This window comes from Thermobia domestica, chromosome 10, assembly GCF_964235325.1.
Source record: "Thermobia domestica chromosome 10, izTheDome1.hap1.1, whole genome shotgun sequence".
NCBI classification, from domain to species: domain Eukaryota; kingdom Metazoa; phylum Arthropoda; class Insecta; order Zygentoma; family Lepismatidae; genus Thermobia; species Thermobia domestica.
The window spans coordinates 106,290,901-106,317,800 of NC_137463.1; the positions used below are offsets into that span (position 1 = coordinate 106,290,901).

The 26,900-nt window shown below is 35.3% G+C and overlaps 1 protein-coding gene across 2 annotated transcripts; it reads right to left on the reverse strand.

The window, feature by feature from the left end:
- Positions 1-786: 786 nt before the first annotated feature.
- LOC145662632 (prenylated Rab acceptor protein 1) lies at positions 787-22,702 on the reverse strand. Of its 2 annotated transcripts, none has more exons than XM_081728397.1 (5): positions 22,543-22,702; positions 13,511-13,732; positions 12,645-12,844; positions 9,467-9,581; positions 787-1,389 (listed from the first exon to the last, which is right to left on the reverse strand). In XM_081728397.1, the coding sequence occupies exons 1-4, from the start codon at positions 22,620-22,622 to the stop codon at positions 9,481-9,483; spliced, it is 603 nt and encodes a 200-aa protein (XP_081584523.1). In that variant the 5' UTR covers positions 22,623-22,702; the 3' UTR covers positions 787-1,389; positions 9,467-9,480. The 2 variants fall into 2 exon arrangements, with proteins under 2 accessions (XP_081584523.1, XP_081584524.1); XM_081728398.1 differs by lacking the exon at positions 22,543-22,702 and adding an exon at positions 22,287-22,440.
- Between the last annotated feature and the right edge of the window lie 4,198 nt (positions 22,703-26,900).

Genomic DNA, 26,900 nt, shown 5'->3' on the forward strand with positions numbered 1-26,900 from the left:
TCACAATAATAAATTTCTGAAATCAGGTCCATCATTTTGATTTGCTCTGTATATTAAAATCTGCTTATGAAACATAAAAATAGATCCAGGGTCGATATATAGACATCCCCAGAGGCGTCGATGGATGGTTAACCACCACACTATTAAAATTATAAGCTTAGTGCAGCTTGCTCATAAGGAATCAAAATAATTTTTAATGACGATAATCTCCGTCTTAGAAAGGGTATGCATATACAGGGTGGCCCAAAAGTAGGTATACAGTCCCGTACTGATCGATCATGACATTTTATATCATTTACTTATTGTTATCCATAGAGGTATTGATTTAGTTTCTTCCTTATTTGTTCTTAATTTACATTCATTTATATCTTAAGCTCGCAACAAACCAAAGTAAATAAATTTATTATATTAATAAATTTAAATGTCACACTTGATCGATGCTGGTCTGTATACCTACTTTTGGGCCACCATGTATAATATCAGTTAGTCCATAGAACACTTCTTTAAGTAACTGGTAATTCTTACAGTACAAACGAAGTGGGTATTTACATACGTAAATTAAATGTGACCCGGATATACGAAGTAAAATTGTCTTTCGCCTTTCCCATTTTCGTTTTTGCTAGAACTGTCAAACATCTTATAATCCACCATATTGCTTATATATAACAAATCCCGTAGTTTTTCCATGTGGTACAACAACATCTTGCTTAATCTGAATCGATAACTAAATGAAAGAACCTTGGTGAGACATACTCCAAATTTATAAAACATTAAAAGAAACAGATGTAAGTTATTTGAAAATTTACTTTCATTAAAATTTTTCATTGTTAAATTTTGATTATAATAAATACTTGAAGTTAATAATGCTAAACCTATGTACAAATAATAATACAATTCATGAATATACAAAATTACATTTATGATACATAATTTTCGTGCTCATAAGGGGTTTTGTGTTAAACCTTCTGCATGGAAGCCCAATCTGCAATCTCCCCGATATAATTTACATTCTCAGATTATTTGCTGCTATCCGAGACACACAATAATATAAAAAAAGCATTATATAAAGGTTTTCGTGTTCCAATAACAAAATATTCAAAATTGTTAGTCTGTGCATACGTAACAGTGGAAAATTGTCAATATACTGTACGTTACGTAGTTTAACATAATTAAACGCTGTTACTTTTATATTTGAGTCACCCATAAAAAGTGCTATCTCCAGTTCATCATTTAATATTTAAAGAAAAACCCTCCTTGACTTCTTATTACAAGAATAATTTCCCGCCATGAAGAAAAATAAATCACAAATGAATCTGTGCACATCACAGAATTTAAAAGGAGAGTATCCGGTGGTTTCTTTGGTAACAAAAACAGCATACTATACAGATCCTGAAACAAAAAAGAAGTTCAAATCATAAAAGTTTGTCAAGCAATAATATTACACATATATAGATAAAAGGTCTATATTTCTGAAATATTTTGTCCTAACTACAATCCTACACGAAAATTACTTTAATCTACATTTTTCTCTTTTCTATAAAACCAATTCTCTCCTGTTCGATCACCGAGGCTTACAAACCTCTTTTTAGGGTAACACTTCGGAACTTTGGTAATATGTTTTTCCTGACTTAACATTGTTTAAACAAGAAAACTGATCAACGAACAAACTTTGAAAAGCTCAGTGTACCAACCTATCCTGAGCTTGCACTATATGAGCAAAGTTTCAGGATAAAATTTTAAAGTTGTATGAAGTAATCAAATATCACAGTTAAATCTTATTTTACACTTTCACAATGCATCATAACAGTTACTTCAGTTATGTAAGCTTCGTGATTTAACGCCGGTTCTGATGTCTCACCGAGTATCTCACTGGTATTGCTTCAACTATCATTAGAAACCTTTACGTAGCGCAAACCCTTAATGTACACTTCTCCAAAATATATTTACGCGCCTGAACTTTTCTGTCTCTTAAAATTGTAAACTTGACAACAATGCACCTGAAGTAGTAGGACGGGAGTCGTAAGAAAAAAATGAGTAGTGAAGCCTTCCAAACATACCTTGCTGTTTGCTCTTTGAAATATTCAGGTACTATTCCATTACTTACTACAATGTTAACATCAGAGCAAAATAATGCAGAAAACTTTGTTTCGTTAAAGCAAACACACACACATTTTAATCCAAAGAAAATCTTAAAATCAGAGATTTTAGGGGATTTCCTCTCTATCAATACAACTGAACGGAAGGACTATTCTTTCGATACCTGTGCATGTTTAGTTCTTCCTTTCTGTTAGAATTTAAAAAAAAATTGAACTTGGTTCGAATCCCACTGAGTGATTTTAATTTTTTTTCTTTTTAAAATAACTTTTCCGTTAACTAAGATTAACCGTTCTTAGTTGACGGTTTCTGGTTTTATGATTTATTTCCTTCTTTCTTTCTTCAGGAGAAATCATGCTTTGAAAATGTGCTAACTGTTTGCTGTGTGTGCTATTATTAAATATTAAATGGATTCAAGCTTTCCTCTCAAGTTTCCCGTATAATATGAAATGACGAAGGTAAGTACACTGTAAAAAATTCATAGGTCTTCAACTTAATATAAAAAATTAGATATTTTGGTTAAACTTCCTTTATTAAGATCTTACCATTACATACCATGGATTAACATGTTAGTTTCTAACTAACATTCGATTAGTGTCCAAAAATGGGCTAAGTACTACATTTTATTTCGGTTTTAAGCAAAATAAATTCCATTTAAATCACTCAACCCTGTCCAAGACTAAATTTTAAAAACGTAAACCCACGGTAGCCAGTACGGAGTTTCTAAACGGAAGAAGTATATGTTTTGAATAATTTGTCTTATCTACACTTGTTCCCAGACCGATTTATTTATTCATTATTTCCCATTTGCTTTCATGTATCCTGCATCAATTCTTATGAAGTCTACAACGTCCGTATACATGAACATTCAGTGCTGATTTTCTGCTGCTTTTATTTATTGCTACAAACACACATTCTAGTTAGAAGTCAACAATTAGTGGATAAGGGCCTCTCTATTCAAACTGTAGTGAATTCTGAACAAATCAATAGTTTTCTTCTTATTCGAACGTTAAAAGAATAATAGTACTCACCTAACTCTATTCCTAGAAGCCTTCCAATATTTCGGATATTTAAGCGAGTATGTTTTATCAAGGATCATAGAGGCTTTACACATGTTATGCAAAATGTTCTTCATATGCTTATAACTTCAATCTCAGTGAATACTTTGAATTTCTAAATGAAATAATGGATTCTTACGAGGTGAGTTTTCTTACAAAACTTAATTTTTATGTTGTAACTTAACAAACCTATTCATTCTTCATTAAAATTATACTATGTGTAAAGAGCACTTCCACAACTTTTACCTATTTATTGTTTGTTAGGGGTATGCGAGTTAGTGCATATCCCCTTGGCACTATTCTTGAAGTAGAATTCAGCCTCCTGGAGTTGATATTAGCAGTTATACATATTTAGAGACAGAAGGAATGAACAAAAGTGTGAATGGAAAAGTTATTTTTTGAGACAGAAGCGATAAACAAACCGGTTAATGGAAAAAAGTTACTGATTGAATTGAATTTGAGTTTAGCGTCTCTTTCAGCGGCTATATCACACTTGCAGCTACTCTTCACTCCTCAACGGTAGGATCCAAACCACATGAGCTACCGCCGGAAATCGATTCTGGTATTCCACACCAAAGACGCGTACGGGAAGAATAAAAGGTGAAAGAAAAAAGTTATTTTGGAAACAGAAGGGTGAAAGGAGAAAATTAAATTAAGTGGAACTTCACAACACATACGTGTCTTCAGACAGGGTGTCTAAAAAAATTCCAAACTGAAATTTTGTGACTTTTTCGTGACCTTTTCTTTATCCAATCATAAAATTTCCTAACATTTTCAAGAGCGAATTTGGGTGCGAATTAGGCCTAATTTTCATCCATGTGATAGAAACGTACTTTGCCTGCGATTTGGTAGCGTCTAAAGCCGACCATAAACATTTTTGGTGATGAAGTTTGACGTTTTACAGAACAAAATTTTCCAATCTGTACTTACATTTGCACAGTAAAAAAACACCTTAATTTCGTGACTTTCATTACCGTTTCTGATTTCGTGACTTTTTCGTGACCGATAGACACCCTGTCAGATATTATACGAGTTGATATATCAAGACGCCTAAAAGAGGACGAGAAATGTCGCTCGTACGAGAAATTCGTATGGCGTCTATTATAGAGATTTTGTTCGAAATTCTCAGAACAAAAAAGAAAATCCCTGGGTAGGTCTAAAAGAAGATGAGAACATAATATTAAACAAGATCTTCGGAAAGAAGGATGTCTGTCCCGACTTGACTGGTTTAATACAGAATAGGATTCTGTGGCGTTTTTGTTTCTGCCACGATCTTGAGTTCCTTAAGCCACAGAGTGGTTAGATCTTTGTGTATTATGCAAAAATGAACCTCTCGAAAATTAGATATAGAAACCATCTGACACCTTTTCCTTAACTAAACGATATGACTAACCTTATAATGCCAATGTGCCTAGCTAGATCAACGCGAAAGCCTCGCTGGAACAAATAAATTGGTACTATAAGATTGGACATACCATTAGGTCAGTAAATTGTTCGTTCCTTGTGCTTGCAACAATATAGACGCAATAAAAAGGTGAGGAATTCCCTCTTTAGAAAGAAATACAGAAGGGTCATTTTATCTTTATGGTAGTGAAATTTCACCTGCCTGCTTAGGCTGTAAAACCTCTTTTCAACCACTTGATCTGTTTACTATCACAGTCCTGACGATAAACAATTGACCGATATAGAAACCTCCCAGCCTTGATCTAGTTTAGCCCATTCGTCCTTGCATATTTTCTAGAGCTCCTCAAATGTTGTAGCTCGACGTTTTGTGTTGTTTCGTTTTAACAGGTCAAAGGCACAGAAGTCGATGCAAATGTGTGTGAGCGCTATATATCGAGTGATAAATGGCGTTACCCCATCACCTTAGATGATGCATGGGTCAATTCGACGGTCAAAGCAGATACATGCAATTTACTACCGTCCTATCGATGGAAAGGAGCACATACAGTGGATTCGCACATGCCAGGAAAGTTTCCCAAGGGATTTATGGTACTGGGTTTGAAAAAAAAAGTCTTTTTTCTTTTTTTTTAAAAAAAAAAGCCCAACCCACCTGGGCCCATAATGGTTTTTTCGGGTTTAATTAGGTTTTTTCGAAATATTTCAATGTATTTGGGGTAAAAGTGTTAAAATGTGATTTATATTTCAAGATCATCATTGTCACAACTTGCAATAATTTTCTATTCTCATCATTTTGAAAAGAAAAAAAAAGCCGCCATTTTGAAATTTTAGGTTGGAATCCCCGCCAAAGTATATACAGCTAATTTAGAGTGTTTTGTGCTTTTACTCTGAACATCTCAACTTAAAAGACAAAAAATTGCGCTTTATAGCGTGGATACCCGCTATTTCGAAAAAAGAATGGCCGCCATTTAGAAATTTTACGTTGGTATGCCACCAAAACCTATACAGGAAATTTAGTGTGTCTCGTGCTTGTACCCTGAAAATTTAAACTTAAAAGACCGAAAGTGATACCCTGCAGTAGGTGTGGTACAGGCAGACGAACGAATAAATGTAGATCGAATCATCCCAGGAGCCTCAGTGACGTTCGCCAAATATGAACACCAAATATATTATTTTAAAACCAAGATATAATTCATGTTTTATAAAATAAATGTTTCAAAATGTCTTATAGGACATAAATATTTTCCAGTGTAAAATAAATAGTTTTATTGTTGAAGTATTTAGTTGCGTCGCTTTGTGCGTTGAATTGTGGGAATTTCCCGAGCACTTATTTCGCGACGTTTTTTTCTTTTCGAAAATGCAGCTTTTAAATTGTACATTGCACTAGTACGGAAGTTTGAATTCAGCACCTGAAATAGCAAACGTTACGTAGTCTTCGGAACTGTTAGCATTAAGCTTCTTAAATTTGACGAATTTTTACGCTATTGCTGGTGTTGATTCTACAGAATGGTTATTTGAAGAGTAGCAACAAATAACTGAAGTAAACTGACGGAAAGTATTTTCTAAAATATAAAATTACATATTTTACTTTAAACTGGCTATAAGCATAATCCATACATTAATTTGTTTTATAATTATCTCAAGCTAAGGCAAGTTTCTTTTATTCATTCAGTGCATTTAGAAGTTTATAAAGGTCTTATGTTGAATGTTGTTGTATACCTTAATGTGAAAGCATCTAATTCGTCTAAGGAAAGTCCAAAATCTGATAAAAATCACTTTCAATGTAATCACCTTAGTTGTATGAATAATATACTAGAAAAAAGCTCAAAAACCTAGGTAGGTCCAACCCGAAAACAAACGGTGTTTTTTTTTTTGGGGGGGGGGGCTGGACCCACTTGGGAAAACCCTGTTATGGTAGTGGAACGTTTCTGTATCAAGGGAAAGCTTCCTATACATAGAGTGGAATCTAAGGTGAAGATAAATGCTGCTTACTATACAGAACGTCTCAGATCCCATATAACGCCAAATGTCCTTTTCGTATAGCAATGAGACCGCCAAAGTCCATATCCACCAAAACAAGGCCACAAGTTACACCGACAAAATGGCAGTGGCCTACATAGCTCGTATGAGACATTTTACAGGGTGTCTACTCAAATTCCAAAATAAAATTTCGTGACTTTTTCCTGACCTTTTCTTTCCCAACCCATAAAATTTAGTAACATTCTGAAAAGTGAATTTGGGTGCGAATTGGGACAAATTTTCATGCATGCGATAGAAACGTGCTTTGCTTGGGATTTGGTAGGGTCTAAAGCCGAAAATAGATATTTTTAGTGGTGAATTTTGACGTTTTATAGAAAAAAAATTTCCAGTCTATACCATATTTCTCCAGGTAAAAAAATTCGTGACCTAAAAGCTAAATTTCATGACCGTTTTCTGATTTCGTGACCGATAGATACCCTGTTTTATCAAGGCTGTTCCATTCAGACATTTCCATAAATCGTCAGGAATGGAGCATCAATGGAAGCTCTGATGTCGCGTAAGTGTTCATTTCCAGGGCCATCACACTGAACATGATTGGTGGTGGAAAAGAGATTTAAAGCTTAAGGCAAATAGGTACAAGTCACTACTATCAAGGATGAAATGAGTTTCTGTACACTATAATGCAAAGATTAAGCAACATGTTTTGTTGGAACATCACACTAAGTTACTTGACCTGACCATTCTTAACTTTGCAGATTTTAAAACAAAATAACAGAAAGTAGGATAAATATTAACTCTGAATTAAATGAATACTTAGCTACATGTCTTTTTTATTTTTAACTGTCCTTTGGAGATAGAATAAGTCAAACTATTTCGCGTCATAATTATCATCGTAACAATATACGGCATTCTTGGATGAGGAAGGTAATTCGTGTTTAACTAATAAGGCAGGGCGCAAAATTTCAAAGTCAGATGCACTCGCCAATCCAAGAATGAGGTTGCCAGTATCTCACATACAGATTATGAGAGGTCGTCCTCCCCCCCACACGGCCTTTGGTTTGACAAAGAAAGAGATTACATCAGGGTATACAATTTCAAAACCAGACAATTAGATTTGGGATAATCAGTTTTGAATTGGACAATTCATGTACATGTTAAAAAATATCTTACTTTAAGACTTCACGTTTGTGTAACGCTTTCTCTTGCACTGAAGTATCAAGTATCAGTTGTCGATTGCAGTAATAACGATATCTCGTGCAAATACCTATTTTTTAAAAATATTTTATGTATTTAGTTATTTTGTTATTTATTTATTTCTGACATCGTGACGTGATTGGTTGATTTCTTAGGCACTGGACTGTCCCCCCAGTTGTTCTAGCTTCAAAGAGCAGGGGAAACCATTTCGATTAAGGGTGCGAAAGGAGGGAAGAATTACGTTGTGAAGACTTCAATTTTCATGTCCGTTGTGAAGACTCAGTGACAATTATTTTCGTGCAAAACAGAAACTGCGCAGCCCGTGAGTTTAGGCAGAAACCATTCGCACCGAACACTGGTCGCCAGTTCTAAATTTCTAGTCGCTAATGGCGACCTAGCGACCGGAAATTTTGCGCCCTGAATAAGATTTTCACCAAGTTTTACAGTGAGAGTGCAATTATCGAAAGCTGAGTAAAGAGCTTGTATCCTCCTTTCAGAAAAGGGACGAGCATCGAAAGCAACGAAATTAACAAAAATAACAGTTTATTCTAAGCATAAGAGTGTCCCTCACTTTACATTTATCTGAATATTCAATCTACCTGGCTACAGAGAATTCCTAACCTAAGATTTAACGATGATAAAGATCGAAACTGAATACACTATGAATTAAAGTCAGATCAGAAATGATATGGAGTTACTGTATCTCAATGTAACTCAACGACACTTAGCAAGGTGAAAAATTGGTAGTCGCTGTATATAAAAACATACCCTGCCTGTACCTCCAGCATCAGCGAAACCAGGATTGAACATTTTTGTCATAACGAAACAAAGTATTTGATGCTGGGACAAACTGCATACATAGGATCTTGGTTATGGATTTTAACAGTGTCATATTTTGGAGACTACTTTCTCAGAAGAGTGAAATGTACAGTTTGTCGAAAGTTCTAGGATGAAGAGATTCTGAACTGGTTAACAGGAGGTTTAAACAGCCTATATCCGCACATCAATATACAAGTTTACGTAATGTCGGGAAAAAGGAACTAGAAGTCATTTACCCCTTTACTTTTTCATGTAAGCTTTTATTAGTTAAAGAAGCTATGCTATACACACAGTAAACAAAGAAGTTATCCGAAAGAGAAAATGAAATATTGCTACACTTCACAGCTCTTATCTAATCATTTTAATGTACCTACCCTGTTTGTGAAGAACTTGTTACCAGTAATCTACTAAGAAAACTGAATCTGATTTCTGGTTTTGAGACTTTTTTCCAAAGGAAACCAAGATAAAAAGAGGATTTTCTGGTAATTTTCACGTTGAAGAGACTCATCTACGCTTCTCATCCTTTTTCTTTTAATTTTATTGAACAACTTAGACAATAAAGACCATCAAAAATTTAGATACTAAGAAAGACGATATCTACAAATACTATTAATATGAAGTAATAACTGCTTTCAGATCTTTCTCTCATAAGCCATGAAACTGAGTGCGCAGTTATGACGAAGTAACTGTCGGGCACTCAACATTATGGAAATCTTGGAAATAAATATTAGTTCATGTAATACAATCTTGTATTCAATCCTGCTTTCTTGTTATTATCGAATTTTTACAAAAAATAAGTGAAAAAGTGGTGGAAACGCAGTAAAGACCTCCCTGTTATTATTTTCATGTATCGCTAACATTATTTTTCAGGCACTAATGAGATGTTTATTAATAAACATTAAAACAATAGTAGAACTTACATATAGCCAACCTGTTACACTTCTTCCACTACGAGATCGAAACGTTCTTCCTCAGGAGTGAGCACATTGTCATTAAAAAAGGAAGCGTGAAGAGCGATTATAAAAAAGGACGCTCCTGAAAAAAAAAAAAAAAAAAAAAAAAAATAATCACAAAAGATCAGCATTAAAGCAAGTTTTACTCAACTACATGTTCAAGCCCAACAAGCCGTTACAAACTTTTATATTACTTTATATTGGTGCAAATATCAGATAAAGATAAGTATTTTTCCAAGTAGATATTTTTTAAGGCTGTTAGGCTGATTGAGCTCGACGAGGCACAATCTGTTGGCGTACCTATGAGGTAAATTCTGCAATATATCTATGAAATTATTTTTAGTATCAATTCTTCCTATGCTGGAGCATATTTTGTCATAAAGTAGTCCCCATCAGGTGTCTACCATTCTCACTGATGTTTCTTTACGTTTTCTTCACATCAGGTAAATATTAAGAATGAATGAATAAAGGTAAATACTAAGTGTGTAACGAAAACTTAACGAACACACTTCTGAATGTACATTTAACTTCATATGTTTTACGTTTACTCAACAGAAAGGAGAGATTACTCTCTTAATGCTGGATTACAAGCTCCATGATATACGATACACTTAAATCTGCCACATTCTCTGAATTAATAACTTTAGCATCAGCTTTTAGTAGTTCGAAAGCAGGTATTTTGAATGCGTACAATTATCGTGCGCTTTACTAAACTATGTTGCAATTCAACATGGACACAGCACAATCAATATATTCACACTTAAAATTAAAATACTCTTACGTGAACTGACTGTTTCACAAATGTCTATTGTAACGGGATCAAAGACCTAGTTTAACGAATACAAAATTTTAGAAATAATCATTATCTATCGAATGCTAGTTTGTAAATCCAACTGGAACTCATTTTATTTATTTATTTATTTATTTATTATTTTTTGATTAAATTAGCTTCTTAAAAACTTTAAGTAACTTCTCTCCGCAACATATTTAAGTCTTTATAGAGCTGGTAGCCTGGCTGAAGTTTAGCGTTACTTTTCAGCACTGAGGTTACGTGAAACGCGAACCTGGCTACAGTTTAAGGTGGTCTTTAAAATAAGTTGTTACTTACACATGTCCTTTAAAACATGAACTGTGGATAAAAATGACCAATACATGAATTATAATGAAACTAAATTTTACGCTGATATATTTTAAACTATCTGAATATATTTTAATTCGTGGAGAGCTGGGAAATATATTGCTGCTTCATTTTAAAAAAATATTTCTTGACATAATGAGAACTTCATTCCTAATAAAAATTATTATAATTATGGTTTTAAGCTTTCCAGTTTTCCATCAATTATATTAATGTAATGGAAACACACACTGCTGGAAACCAATCAGATGGCTTGGTAACGGTGAGGCGGCAGCAACCTCAGCGCTGGGCTGTTGGTGATGGTGAGTTGCGTGGAATGCAGTAAAACGGAAGTGTGCAGTGAACTGAGGAGACAGTGGTAGTGTAAAATGGGCGACTTCTCTGATTTCCAGTGGGAAAATTGTTGGTGCCCGATTATATTGTGTGAGCGAGAAGTTACAAGTGCGTTGAGTGTATTTCAAGGGACAAGGAGTGTGTCTAAGGTGATGACAGCTCACAAAACTCACGGCAAAAACACATCGTCAAAGGGGAACAGTAGTCCGAAGAAAACCCTCAGTGACAGATCAAGCCGAGCATTAAAGCGGATTGTCATTCAGAACTGTCGTGGACTGCAGTGCAAATGACGCACGAATTCAAGCAGCATCTCCCACAGCCTGTGCCAACAATTACAGTTCGCCGTTAGTTATATGACATGGAATATTTGCACAGGTAAAACAGTTGATAAGCGACCATGATGTTAATGATGTTGTAGCACGGCGCCAACGGTTCCGCGATCATGCAACATAGACCGTTTATGACTGGAAACGTGTGATATGGTTGAGTGAATCATTGTTCACCTTATTTCAGATCACAGGCCGTGTTTGTGTGTGGCGGCTCCTCTGTGATGCTGTTGGGCGCAACATCCTAAGTTCCAGTGAGTTCTGTGATGAAGCTTATCGGCCACATCACTGCTCGTGATTATGTCATAATTTTAGGAGACATGTGCATTCTATGATCTGATGTTACTTTTGGGCAATAACGTCAAATTCCAGAATGATAGTATACCTAGGAAGATACAGCTGAAGATGTTGCGGAATGATTTGAGGAACACTGGAATGAAGTCGAGCACTTCCCCTGGCCCATCCAATTCCCAGACTTGAACATAATTGCACATCTGTGATCTATTTTGGAGACACAAATTCGATGCAGATTTCGGCCTCCATTCTCTCACACGGAACTGAGCGATACACTGCACGCGGAATGGTATAATATTCCACTTGCTATTATTCACGACTTCTATGACTCCATACCATGTCAGATATGAGCTGTTCTAAGGTCGAAAGATGTTCCAATGCTATATTAATCTAGCAAGTTGTACTTTTTTCAGATGTTTCAATTAAACTGATCAGTACTTGTATATACATGATCATGTATGTATGTGTACAATTATGAATCACGAAAGTGAGATGAAAAAAATGTAGTTTACACTAGTAATTACATTGTAAAAGACACATATTTTGCAACATGAACTCTACTACTAAAATGTTGGTAATGAGACTTGTGTTTGGAATGAGACTACTAAGATACGGACTGGTAATGTTACGGAATAGTGGCACATGTTTTTATATTGAAGTTTGTTGATGGGTTATTTCTGTGTAAGCAAATCAGTTTGGATGTATTCGGATTAAGATAGATACGTAAATTTGGAATCTCTATATCAAGTAAGGTTGATATGTTATGTATGGATTAGTTTGGAGTACTATTAGTAACAGAAATTCTATTATATAATGTGGAAGTATAATGCATTAAATATCTATGAATTATGATGTGTGATTATGTTTGGTTTTGTACAAAGGCTTATGCCTAACTCTAAGCAATGGTACGTACTTATATGAATGTGGAGTTACTCAGTTGCGGATACAAGCCAAGAATAGTTTCATGGCACAGATTTAGATTACATGTACCATATCCACTCAACTCTATTACAATTAAAAAGAAATTTAACTATTAAATTTTCTACATTAAACTTACCTAATACCCAAAACAGAGCTGCTCCTGCACCAGCCCAATAAAATACAGGCAGTGAACACACAGCTACTATCCCATATTGTTGAGCTAACGTTAGTTCGTGACCAAAAATAACAAGTTTCCTTTCTGAATGTTTTAACGAAATAATATAGCCAGCACCAAAACTAACGGCTACAGCAATCAAAAGGGATGGTGAGGTGATTCTGAAATATAATATAAAATCACTTGTATAAGCTATTCATTATGATATATAATGAAATGAAATGAAAATGAAATATTTGAGTTTTACGTCCCACGTTTATATGATATATAATATCTATCAGATTATGTAAAAAATATTGACCCTTTGGAGGTCAAAATTGAAAATACATTTATTGTGATTTGAAAATAACTTTATGAAAAATCGTAACCATTTTGTTCGATTACAGTTTTTCCAGCAATCGTAATCCCGTTTCGCTACAGAACTTCTTTTCAGGAAGTTCTGCAGAGACCAAAACAAATGATAGTCTGACTGTGCCAGGTCCTGGCTGTACGGAATCATTAACATCTCCCAGTCAATTAGCCAATTAAGCTATCCTTTGCGGTAGTCCGGAGAGAAAAATCCGGAATGCAGATTTCATTTGACTGATTGGAGTTAAACTTCCTCTTTCAGCCCAGAGGATATATGAAACGGGAGTTAATACTTTAAGTAGGATTCAAACCACCACTCTAGTTTCTATCCATAGCTTTGTGCTCCACAGCAATTGACCCCGAAATCATGTACACAAAATAAGAATGCAGAAAGCAGAGAAAATAATAGGATAAAATTCAAGCCAATAGTATGTTAACTGTTAATTGATATGCTAAATTCAGAACACATGTTTACTTACATGCAGTATAGTATCAATCCTATGAAGACAAACAGGTAATTGCTTTGGAAATGCTCTATGTTCTTCATTATTCTCTTGCTGAGGCGAGGTAAACTTTGCGGAGTTTTGAAGTTGTTGGTGTTGAGGAAAACCGTCCATGGTCGAATATTCTCTCTCCGCTGACTGATCCATTCTCGAGCTGCAGGTGACGATAGCGTTATTTTCATTGGAAGCTGCACCATACTTGAAAATGAACAAAACCCTTATTCAAACAATTATGATACTGTATACCTAAATTAAATTCAGCTATGGAACCCATACACAATTATTGTAACATTAGTATTACTAAACCAAGATTTTCAATCTGAAAGGAATTTCTACACGACACAAGAATTTTGGAGGAAGTATAGCCTACACATATTTATATAAATGCAGTGAATAATTGATTTTTCATTCCTGGGGTGCCGAGTATTCTCTCTTCAAGTTTTACTTAATTTGAGAACCTAAAAACTCAAGTGGTAGAGCTGAGTGATGTTTTAGATGTTTGATATTCTTACAAATCTCAGCTACGATTTACTGATGGTGCACTATACATGATCTTTATCTTAATCCCAATCACTAACTCTTAACTATAGCCATAAGCTTTTTCCTTTTCTTAATAGAAAAGTGACACATATACATATTGTAAATTTTCTCGCTAAGTTTGTGTTTGAATTGAGCACCTAACACCTTCATACCCTATTCAGTAAACTGCTACACACTTCACCGTTTACCTTCCACAACGTTGTGTACTATGTTATTGACTTGTTTTTTCTGTCTCCCCCCCCCCTCCTCCTCCCTCTTTATCGTTCGAACACAAAACGCATGCAACTACAACTTGTGAGGAAAATGTAGGTGAAAGAGAATGTTATGACAATAAGTGCTTTAGTAATAGGCAAGTACCTGGAACAAAGTGGGTCATTCAGTATTTAAGCTGGTTGTCCTGTTTATAGTAACGTACAGAATTTGGAGAATGCTGCAATATGGTTATTGAGCATTAAATGGTTTATAATATCGTAATTGAGAATTAAATACTTTATAAGATTAGTCTGCTAGCTGTAATTGTAACCAGCGAATTCTGATTGATAATCAAGCCTATAAAATAGTACGAGAAATAAATCTATATTGAAGAGTATTACTTCAGTAATTATTTGAGATTTTTTTTTTTTTTTTTTTTAAACCACCGTATTTTGGGAGAATTCACTGCTTGAAATACTTGGAGATACAATTTGATTAAGACTCAGTCAGAAATATTCGATATATACAGTACATATAGATTATACACACAATCATTATTTCTAGGTATACACACATTGATATTCCATAATTAGGAGGATGGAGAGACGCAAGCTGTACATACAAGGGGTGACATAGGTGTGAACAGATTTCTTTTTCTGGAGCCTTATATTAGGTGTCCTAGAAGTTCTCCTGTATTTTGACTAGAAAAAGAAATGCAGTCACCTGAAAACTGACCCGAAAACGCTAGGGTAGACTCTAGTTCAAACAGAATTGAGCGGAAGGGCCATCAATGAATCATCCACTGAATGGATCAGCGAGAAAGAATTCGAATTGTCTCTGGAGATGGCTATCAAACGAATAGAATAAACGATAATCCGAAGTTCGAAATTACATGGGATACTTAACGTTTTCTAACCAACCTGGACTTTCTAAAAGTACTGGAGAAGTTTGAGTAATGCCTTTGGATCTCATCCTAAACAAAGGAAAAATCCCAACGTACACCTCCTCATGGAAGAAAGAAAGCAACATCTTAGGCGGCCAACGTAGATGGGGACCGACTGATACTCCCAGGATAAGGAGTTAGCCACCACCAACGGCCTCCTCGGAGAGCAGAGGAGCTGGTAGAGGTCAAAGCACCTTCTTGACCTTAGGATGGGAAACCGTCCTAAAAGGAGGATAACTTCAAAATGGTCAACGGTAGAGGAATACGTACAGGAAATGGGAATACTACCACATTACTTTTCTCCAAGAAGGATGAAGAATGAGGAAAAAAAAAAAAAAAAAAAACACACACACACACAATGATGGCTCTTCCTGGTAAAAACAGTTGCCACTTCGAAACTCCGGGTGGATTATCATCAAAGGAAAAAATAGTAACTTCCATTTAAGCATAGCAACCTGAAACGTACGAACTTTAGGACATGCAGGTAAACTTGAAAGTTTAATAAAAGTGGAATTAGTGGATTTGAGCGAAGTGCGACATTCCGGAAAAGGTGAAACAGAATCTGGAAATCATACATTATTCTATTTGGGTGGCGTTACGGCAGAGAATGGTGTCGCGATAGCAATGGGAAACGAAATAATAATAACAAAAAAGTGGAATACTACAGTGACTGCTCGATGTTTGTAAAGCTAAGTACACAACCAGAGGATATTGTAATAATACAGAAGTACATGGCAACAACAGACCATGATGACAATGAAGTAAAAGTAATATATGACGAAACTAGTGACATTTTACATCAGAAGGAAACAGGTAGGTTAAAACCATAGTAATGAGAGACTTCAACAGCGTCATTGAAGATTTTTTTTTATTATTATTATTATTTTCATTTTTTCTATTGTTAATACATGTTTGTTATGTTTCCCTGTGTAAATGGCACTCGTTATGCTGTATGTTGGTATCTATTGAAATAAGTAAATGAAATTAAAAATAGACCCGACAGTCCCAATGAAAGAGTTTGCAAGTATGAAAACAAGGAAAGTACTATTAAGGTTATAAATGCTGTTGCTCAATTTATCTCAAACAGTGAGTGCGAGACTTCTGTAAATAATAAAATATACTATCCCAACATCACAAACTTTATGTTGGTTTTTACACTGGTGCAAACAGAACTGATTTTTCTATGATATTTGTTGCATGTAGATAAAGCTACTCCAATAAATATTATATGTAAATATAAACTTTCTATTACTACTTTAGACTAATTATTAACGTATGAATTGTTCAAAACACAAAGCTGTTTATAGTAACTCTTAACTTTTGATTTCCTTAAACAGGCAAAAGTTAAATTTTTTGACACATTGTAGTCACAAATCATGTTTTCTATGGAATCTTTTTAGAAAGAATTACCATCATCTTTTGTTTTATATTTACAGTGGACATCGGCACGATTTACATTACAATAAAACTTTAATTTCCTGTTGCCGTGTGGTTATATTAGTAAAATTTCATTCCAAATGCCACAGCAATAAAAATGTTTTGCAAATAATTGGCTTATAGATTACTTATCAATGCCATAGAGAGAAGCATTGGGAGTAAGTTTTATTTTATTTAAGGCTTAAACAAATGGTAGCAATGATATGCTGTGGTGAAAATGTTAGGAGTGACTAGGCTTCACTTTGGTTTGGGGTAGAAGATTTTAGGGGCAGACATGTTTTTCGCCTAGGGTACAAAATATCCTAGAACCGCACCTGGCTATCCTAGAACCGCCTATGAACCTTCACAAGCGAAGGTCTTTTCTTATACCAAGAGTATTCAAAATCAGTCGAACAATTTTTGCATTATATTGTTAAATTTGAATTTAAACTCTGCTAAGTCACTGTTTTTTCGCGCCGAAATGGATATTCATGACTACCATTTATTTCATGTCAATTTTTCCACACACACACACATATCCCATATCTTCGTCACCCATCCCGCACGCCAAAATAAATACATTTCAGTATACATCAACTTCTCAAGGTTGTAAGACTAATTTCGAGATAAAAAAAGAAAGAAAAAAAAAACTGTTTTTGTGTTTTTGCTAATTTCGAATCTTGACCCTTTCCCTTGTTGCTTATCCGTCTTTGTTGATCGCACCAAACTAAATGCATATAAAGAAATATTCCCAGCTTTAGACCAATAATACGAGGTGCTTTTTCCAAAATATCAATTTTTTTAAAACTTGGAAACCAGCAGCAGTACGACATTCTGCCGCTACAAGTCTCGAGGTACACTCATGTCCAAACTGCTTGTTGCATATCTATAACTGTCATTAACAATATAATTTGATAATGATTTTGTAGGGTACTTTTAATACTGCTACTATGTGTATAATCGAGAAATGTATATTTGTGGTAAATTTCATAGCAAAAGAATTATAAATACGAAAATCAGAGTCAGTAAAACAAAATGTTGCTAAATGGACAAAGTTTTATTTTTGTTTTATTGTTCTTATTTACTGCTCTTTTGACATGAAATTTGCCACATACACGTCTTTGCCGATTATACACATAATAACATTGTAAGAAATGTCGGGCGAATTCGTTATCAAATTATATTCGTACAACATATTTATAGAAATGCGACAATAATTTTGGACATGAGTGTACATGTATTAGCTACTGCACCAAAAAGTTGCATCATCTTTGGTGCATTCAGTTGTGAGTTGTAGTTGTGCATGGCAGGACGTGTTTCAGTGTTCCTGCGATTTGTCAAATGGCTGACGTTACGGAGCAACGGATTTGCATAAAGTTGAAAAAAATTGCAGCCGAAACCCACCTCATGTTGAAAGAGACATTTGGTGAGAGTGCACGGAGTCAAGTGAAGTTTAACCTTCACCTTCTCAGCATTGACCCTAAAAAACCTCACGATTCAGACGTACATTGACCTGCAACGAAGAGTTCGAGTGTTCAAAGTTCTTATTCAGAGTCATTACAGATAATGAATCTTGGGTCTATGGCAGCGTTTCCCAACCGGTGTGCCGCGAATGGGCCGCTGGTGTGCCGCGAGGAAATCGAAACAAATTATTAATTATATAGGAACCAGATTGCAAGACATAGAGGAAAATATATATTTGTATTTCACCTTACTAGAACCTCTACTATAAATCTACAATTTTAAGTTTCATATTGTGTTACTTTTCTGTACATTTTTAATGTTAAAAAACGTATTTATCATTGTCATAACCATTATTGCTTCTTTATTGTTGCAGACTATTTCGTAACTTGAAATTTTAACATATCATTCAATAAATTCAACAAAGCAAACATGCATACAAATTACCTACATTTGTGTTTTTAAAGTATAGAAGATTTGTTTATTTGTTCCTTATTTAGTCATCTTCCCTTTTAGTTAAAGGTTAGATACAGTTTTCGAAAGAGAAAGTGGATTTTTAAAAACCCGAATTCTATATTTCATTTCTATTGTTTTCTATTTTAAAATTAGAATGAAAAATAAGCATAATGATTTACCACGGGGGAAAATCAGTGATCGAGCTTTCTTCTCTGTAAGAAGGAGATCAGTAATCACATTAAAATACCACGATATTTTATATTTACAAATAATAATAGTAATTATATATATATGGGTGTGCCGCGAGAATTCAAGTTACACCTGTAGTGTGCCGCAAGTTGAAAAAGGTTGGGAAACGCTGGTCTATGGTTATGACCTGCAAACGAAGTAGCAATCACCACAATGGAAGATGCCATCCTTTGCAAGGCCGGAAAAGCTCGACAAGTTTGCAGCAACATCAAGTCGATGCTGATCATTTTTTTCAACATTTGAGGAATTGTGCATAAGGAGTTTGTTCCACCTGGTCAGAATATCAACGGGAAAAAGTTTTACTGCGAGATTTTGAAGAGACTGTGGGAAGATGTTCGGTGCAAACGGCCAGAGCTGTGGCAAACAAAAGATAGTTTTCTGCACCATGACAACGCGCCCGCGCACACCTCGCTCATTGTGAGGGAATTCCTGGCCAAAAACAAAATAGAACGGTCCCCTACCGTCCCACTCCCCTGACACAGCCCAATGCGATTTAATCTCTTTCCGAAGATGAAACTTGCGTTGAAAGGGCGACGTTTTGACTCCATTGAAGACATCCAAGTGGAACCGCAACGGGTCCTGAAACCCTTCACCCTGCGGACTTCCAAGAGTGCTTCTAAAAATGGGGAAAATACCGGGATCGTTACATACATGCCGAAGGGGGCTACTTTGAAGGTGACGAAGGGCATTAGGACGTAAATATAGTTTCATGACTATTACAATGATATTCTCGGATATTTTGGGTAACACCTTGTATACTAATAAAAAGCTTAAACACGCCTTTTTTAAGGTGAGTCCAACACGAGCGCCCATTTGGACAAATCCTGGACTTCTACCACTTCCGGCTTTAGTAGAGAGATTAACGTGGGAATGTAATATAATCTTCGACTCTTTTAATCTATTGCAGGGATGTTTTTATTTTATAATAATAAATGTAAATACCGGAAACAATTTACTATCACTTCAGATTTGAATAATTTCCATTATGGACATGATTCCTAACTGCAAATCCACAACATCTCGGCCAAAATTGATGATCTACCAAGTAGTATTTGAGATATTTTGTCTCTCAGTCAGATGGACAGGTAGGATAAACATATAAAGGAGTTTTGGTAAACTAAACGGGTTAAATTGACGGAGAATATGTCCAGAAATGGGAAAAATAGGTAAAATTTACAGGAATGAAAAGGTGTATTGATTTTTTTTTCATGAAATTCATACTAAGAGAGTGAGTGCAATGTGGACTTTCAAGTGTTAAAAGCTGAGTGTTGTTTGTACTAGGAAGGAATGCTGACATATATTATTATGGGGTAATGGGGAAATTCATATCCAACATTAAAAGATGGTAATCGCATGTGACATTTCGATTTTTATTATGTTTTATGGAGCGGCACGGATTATTGAACTTGGAGCGTGCAAATAAAGACGGAGGAACATTTACATTTTCAAATGTAAACATCGTGTTGATGATGTTAAATGTCATTGGCAAAAGTCGGCAGTAAAAGGTACTTTTTTATTTTTTCGAGGACACAAAGTTGTCGATAGAGATGTTATTATTTATAGTGTATTGGTGCAGAATTAGAAAAGGTAAGGAAGTTTTATTGTGCCACGAGCTTAAATATGGCCGTCGCACAATGGTGAATTGGAGCAATTTTTGTACAGAGGTGTTTGTAGATTGGGTGGTTAGAATTTCTAGACGAATACGTGAAGTGGGAGAAATCGTTGATTGGAGCGGCAGTGGGTTTTGGGGACGTTCAGCGAGGAAATAATTCGAAGTTTTTTCTACTGCCAGTAGAAGAGCAAGGAAACGTTTCTTACCATTATAAAGGATAAAGTTATACTACGAACAACGGTCATATATTGACTGCTGAAAAGCATACAACTGTCTGAAAGACGAAGGATATAAGTTACACCTCCGTAAGAATCAGTCTATCGAATATGCCTGTACTGCAGAAAGTGGCGAAATGTTTGACAGAAATAAGCTAGTATTGAATGCTGAGAAAAATTCTCTTCACTCTCAAACAGAGAGGAGGTAGCGTGACTAGAAACGCTCGGGAGGGGGGGGGGAGTGAGCACAGGAAAGATTATTCAGTAGATGTTTAGCAGAAGGGGTCCAGAAGTACGTAAAAAATACAAAATTTACGGGAGAAATGGAAGATGCAAGTACTTAGAGCTAACATAACATAACCAAGTTTAACTTAACCTAAACTAAACTAACCTGAAATAACCTAATATTAATATAAATAAGCGAAATTCTATCATGTTTTTCGAAAATTATGCTGAACCCCTATACTAATATAATCTAACATTAACTAACCTAATGTGAACAGAAACTACCGAAAAATAGCTTGATTCCTTCTGCTAAATATTATCCAATTATTCATCAAGGTACTTGTTCAAATCTCCTGACAAACGAGAGGGTCCATAGATTGCTCAAGGCAGTGTCGGAATTGTACAAACAGTGAATTGCAATTAATGTGTTGAGTAAGCACCTAACCTAGTTTTTTTTTAGCGACATCGTCGTTTACGTTCATACTCATCATCGCTGACGCGCCTGCCCGTTTACAAATGCATTCTCTTCCTACCCCTTGGGCCCTCCTGCTGCGATTCAGTTATACAGCATTCGTCCATTTTAATGGTCACCTAGAACAGTTTGGTTTATATTTTTTACACTGTAGTTTTTATAGAATACCTCCGAACGCAGTATTTACACACAAAATGCTAAAGTCCTCTCGAAGTAAATGTGCACCGAGGAAAGAAACACTTTCTATGGTTATGACAGTGAATTTCCTCATACATGACAAACACTTTAAGTTTTTCAGCCTGAAAATACTGGACCTATTCTGCAGTACAAAGGCCAACTAACTCCTTAACTAGTGCACTTTAATTAATTATGCCCACAAAGGGGGCGCAACTTGCAGTTACGACTTTCATCGGTCACGGAAGTAACATTATTAAGATGCTATAATACTTGGCAACCCTGAAATTACTATTAGGTATTTTTTCATTAAGCAACAGAAGTAACGGGAACTTACTGGACCAGATACCCTTAATTTACATCTCGGTAATAGTATACAACAGTGCCTCATGACCTGTGCGCGTGGATACTTCCTACTGTTGCACTACGTATAAGAATGATTTTATTACATTTAGAAGTACTAAGAAGCATCCACGTGCACGTGACATGCGATATGTGTTTCAAATCCCCCACATATACTCATACACTACGTACAAGGGCACATTATTATTCTTCGCATACCATAAAACACAGCGAAACGCAACGCAAACCGACGTACATTTTATTTTATATTACTCAGTAATTAAATGAAAGTCGCATTTTTACCTCATTTTCAAGTTCCTATATCCTCAATGAATAATCCTTAAAAGACTGCACTTCGTGAGTCCTCGCTAAATGATGAGGCACTCTCGTATACTATATCCTACATCTCTACTACACTAAGATTTTTTAAGTCACAATGTGTACAGCTACTGTACCTTCACGCGCAATAGTTGTACATTTTCCCAACCTCTCATACCAACACCCAATCCCTTGCTAATTAACAACACAACACTGAAGTTACTATCTTCAGAAACTTATACAATGTTCATGTAATGCAAATTTTGACAACTGTCAATTCCAGTACAGATGTTCGCTGAAAATTCAAATACTGTGTTCTACACTATATTTCGCGTATCAGACTTAAGGCTCACAATTAATATTTACACTATGTAGCTTTTCCGTTTTATATACCTTTTTATGTCAAATGATGGATTAATTGCTTCCTTCTGAACTGTAATATCTCCAGTAACGTTCTTCTCCACGTCATCCATTGGCTCACGCCTTTCTTCAGTCTGTTTCTTCTCGCTAACTTTCTTGCCCTCAGGATGTTTTTATTTTTTTTATTTTTTCTTTTTTCTCACGAACTTAACTTGTACTTCCGTTTCCGCCAGTGTCAGTGGTACCAGTCCAAAAGTTGTAAAATCTTATCTCGAGAGGCAAAAAGTTCCACCTTGGATTCATATTTAACCATTGAGAATACTCCAAGAGCGTTGTCGGAATAATTATTTTTTATTATTAACTTTTGCATGCTTTATACCAATTGTTCTATGTGCTTTATTATTATACTCATTAAACAATTCTTGTAATATGTATATCCATTTGTCCTTGAGTACTAAATTTTCTCCACATGTTTTGCTTACGAGTTCTGTTAAAACGTTCTCTGATACGTTGTTTTACGAAGACACATGCTCAAAATGAAGGGCTCAAAATTGAAAAAGTCGCAAAAAATCCTCTCTCTATGACTCACGGTTCCCGAGGTATGACTCCTTAAATCTCCCGAAACAACTATTTTTGCTAATATCTGGGGAACAGTGGCCACCGGTTATTATTTGGTACCAAAATGTTCACCATCCTCTTAGGTATTGATCAACATCAATATCATCTCTCTATGACTTAGGTTACCGAGATATGGCTCCTTAAGTCTCCCGCAATCGGAACTTTATTGGCCAAAACTCAAGAATGGTACAAGAGACGCGAAAAATTCCATCACTTCTTTTAGATAGTTTTTGATGCTCTATCGAATAGAGGGCTTATGCAAAATAACACACACAGACATAGAGAATTCAGTAACGAACTTTTTAAGATGGTTGAAAATTTGTGGGTGAAAAGAATTAGCTCACCTTTTCCAATGTGTAGCTAAAATAATCCAGGAGGTTGTTTCAGAAAACAATTATGAATTCCGTAATAATATGCGATTTCCACATGGCAAAGGAAAATCTTTATGGCAAGGCTATTGGTGTTGATGTATGACACATTACCTCGCATTTGCTGTGTGCCATCTCCTGTTGAATTATTAGCCACTTCAATAATTTTAAGCCTGATTTTGTTTTTGTTCCAAACAAGTAAGTAATTCATGGACATACTCTGGGAGCGAACAACGGAAGTAAGTGGTTGTAAGAGTTGTGGAAATATATTGAAGCTTGAGTTGAGGTACCCTTCACTGTGTTTTGTTATGGCCGTATTAAATATTCTATTACCAATTTTGATTAAAATTACCTTTATTCCTTTTTCAGAAGTTAATGCCAAATATCTTGTTAAGTTGGTTTTAGTGCTTGAAGGTGCAGCATATACATATTTTCATACCATGCTTCCCTAATAGCATGTTGGTTTGCATCAAGTCTTTCACTATATTTCATTTTAACTTGCTAGACTTTCAGTGCACTGTAGCTGCTGCAGGAGTTTTGAAAGAGTTACCCGCAAATGTCGTAATTTGATTTTCACTTGCTAGATTTTACTTGCCTCGGAGGCTTGCTGCAACTTTGTAGCAAGTGTGTCAGTTCTAGATTATACCAACAGATGGCACAAAAGTCTAATCTTAAAAATCTCCTCGCCAGGCCGCCATTTGTAGTAGTGTGTGAAGCATTAAAACAAGTGTATAGTTAAGATAATTACGTAAGTATCCAGTATGTAGAGATAATTTATATTTTAAACGTGTATTGTTTGACAAAGTTGTTGAGAAAAATATACTATGTGATTATTCGTATACAGTAAATGTTCGGTTTGTAAAAGACATGCAATGCAAGTATATACCTGCAGAAGACTTACTACATTCACTTGCTGAAGACTTGCCGTAGACTTACAACGCAAGTATATACTTGCAGAAGACTTACTACAAACTTGCTGTAAATTTGCAGTGTAAGTGGTATTCCTGCAGAGACTTGCGTCAAAACTGCACTTACTTGATGCCGACTTGCTGTGCACTTGCAGTAAAAGTGGAAAATTGCAGTAAGCTTGTTGTGCAAGTAAACCTCTTGCAGAAACTTGCTTTACAAACTTACCAAACACTTGCACTGCAGGCGTGCTGCTAATTCTAAAAGCGTCAACTAGGAAGTTTGCATTCAACTTGCATCAAACTTACAGACTTGCATCACAAGTCTGCTGCAAATTTGCCAGACTTGAATTGCAAATCTACTGCAAGTTTGTTGCAAGTCATTTTTGCTATCTGGGCTTAAGGCTGTGTCCAACACCTCGGAAGCGATGGATCTTCAATATATAATAACATTGCATATTTCTTTCCAAAGTGTTATTAAAACTCTTTATTTTAGAGATATCGAAATTCGTCCAGGCGTTTCAGTACGGTATGATCACTTTTACTTTTCTTGCTAGGGTAATATTAGAACGTGGTAATTAAATTATTTTTTTCATTTGAAAATTGTTTAAAACGCAATCTCCATTTGACATCATCTTGGAGCCAGACAGGCAGGTATTGATTCTTCTTCCCCTTTCCTTGCAAGATCACGTGTGTATACTTTGGACTATCCTCGGAGACAAAGAAAACGATGAAATGCAGATTGACTGCTGATTAACACCAAAGCCTATTTCCTCTCTCTTCATTGAAAGTAAAAATTTTATCCATGGTGTGTAAACATCTCCGTGGAGACACCCAAATGCCAATTTGAGGCACGTTTTATAACTTGGTTGCTTGGAGCACAATCTCATCACAAGTACTTAGATAATATTTTATTTTAAGTTTACATATATATATATATATATATATATATATATATATATATATATATATATATATATATATATATATATATATAAGACGTGCGATAAAAAATTTAGCTACACACTATGCCATCTCGGAAGAATTTTAAGATTTTATACTATACTTTTGCTGAGGTTATTACTTAAAGTGTCCGTGGTTATGACGTAGAGCCACGCGCTAGGAAGACAGAAGTTTATAATTGGCTGGCTACAATATAATCAAGTGACGATCCAGTCGAAGAACATATTTAACGATATTCATATGTTACCTCTATTCCGGAAAACAGCCTGATTTATTTTTAAAAATTATGCCTAGGGAGAAAAGATCACCTTGCTGGCGTTTCGTGAGATGAAAATAATCTTGGTGTTCAGAAGATTTTTTTCCTTGCTCCTAGTGTGGTTTCGAAACAAGTATTGGTAGAAGGACTCAATTAATCAAGTCATTAATGATTAATTATAAAATTAGCAGTCCATAATCAATAAATATTCTCTTCAGTAGCGTACGCAGAATTTTATAAAGGGAATGGGGTTTAAGCTCGAAAGTCCATATCCTTTCATGTGTTTATGTGGTATTTTAAGACATTTTTGTATAAGGTCTTGCTCAAGGGGAAAGTAGAACCCAGAACCCACCAAGCTTTCGCCACTGGTTCTTTCAATAATGTTTAAAGAGAAATGTATATGTAATATGATTATTTTCTTTTATCTACTTTTTCTATTTTTCCGACTTGCATGTTTTTACGAATTTTGTTCTTACAAACCCGAAAGATTTTCAAATTCTGGTTTTGGAAAGTACATTTTCCGATTCTGGAATTTTTGTCTATCTCTAGTAATCAGCAGAGCAGAATTGTGTTTTGATATATATATTTTCTTTTTTCTTTTAAATCCGTGGTGAGATGAGAATTCTTATCCTGCCTAATCCCACCTTGCATAAAATGGTGACTAGGAAATTTCTGTATTTCTTTATTTTCTGTATTTCCAACATAAGTACGAAATTTGTGAAAACATAAAGCGAAATCGGAATCATTCGTTATCCTTTCCTTGCTTATGTTGAAATTTGCATATAGATCATAAGTAAGTACTCCAAAGTGTGTACACTTTAGGGTAGTGATGAGCGCAAGAGTCTTGCACAACTACCGGTACTACTTGAATTTTTATAGAATGTAAAAAAGGGAAAAAAATTACATCTTTCACCTGAATTTCTTAGCTTCAGTAAAAATGCTGCTGGAGTGAATGTGTTCCCAGTAGTTTATGGAATCCGTGAATGTCGATCTGTCCCTGTAGGATATAGCTAAGTATATCGTTTTCTGAGACGATTGTTCTCGTTTTCTGTAGTTATTACTCGTTTTCTAGCCACACGCGCCATTCTAATCAAAGCTTGTTACACAGAAAGAAACGTGTCATTGGTGCTGGATTACGATGCATTTTTTTTTTTTTTAAACAATGAGGATCGCTTAGCGGGAAATCAGACACTATTCTACAGGTGTGTATTATCTGAAGTAAACCTAAACCTTTGATCTTCGAGCTGGTAAAGTTTGTCGGCTCGTCCTGGGATAAATATA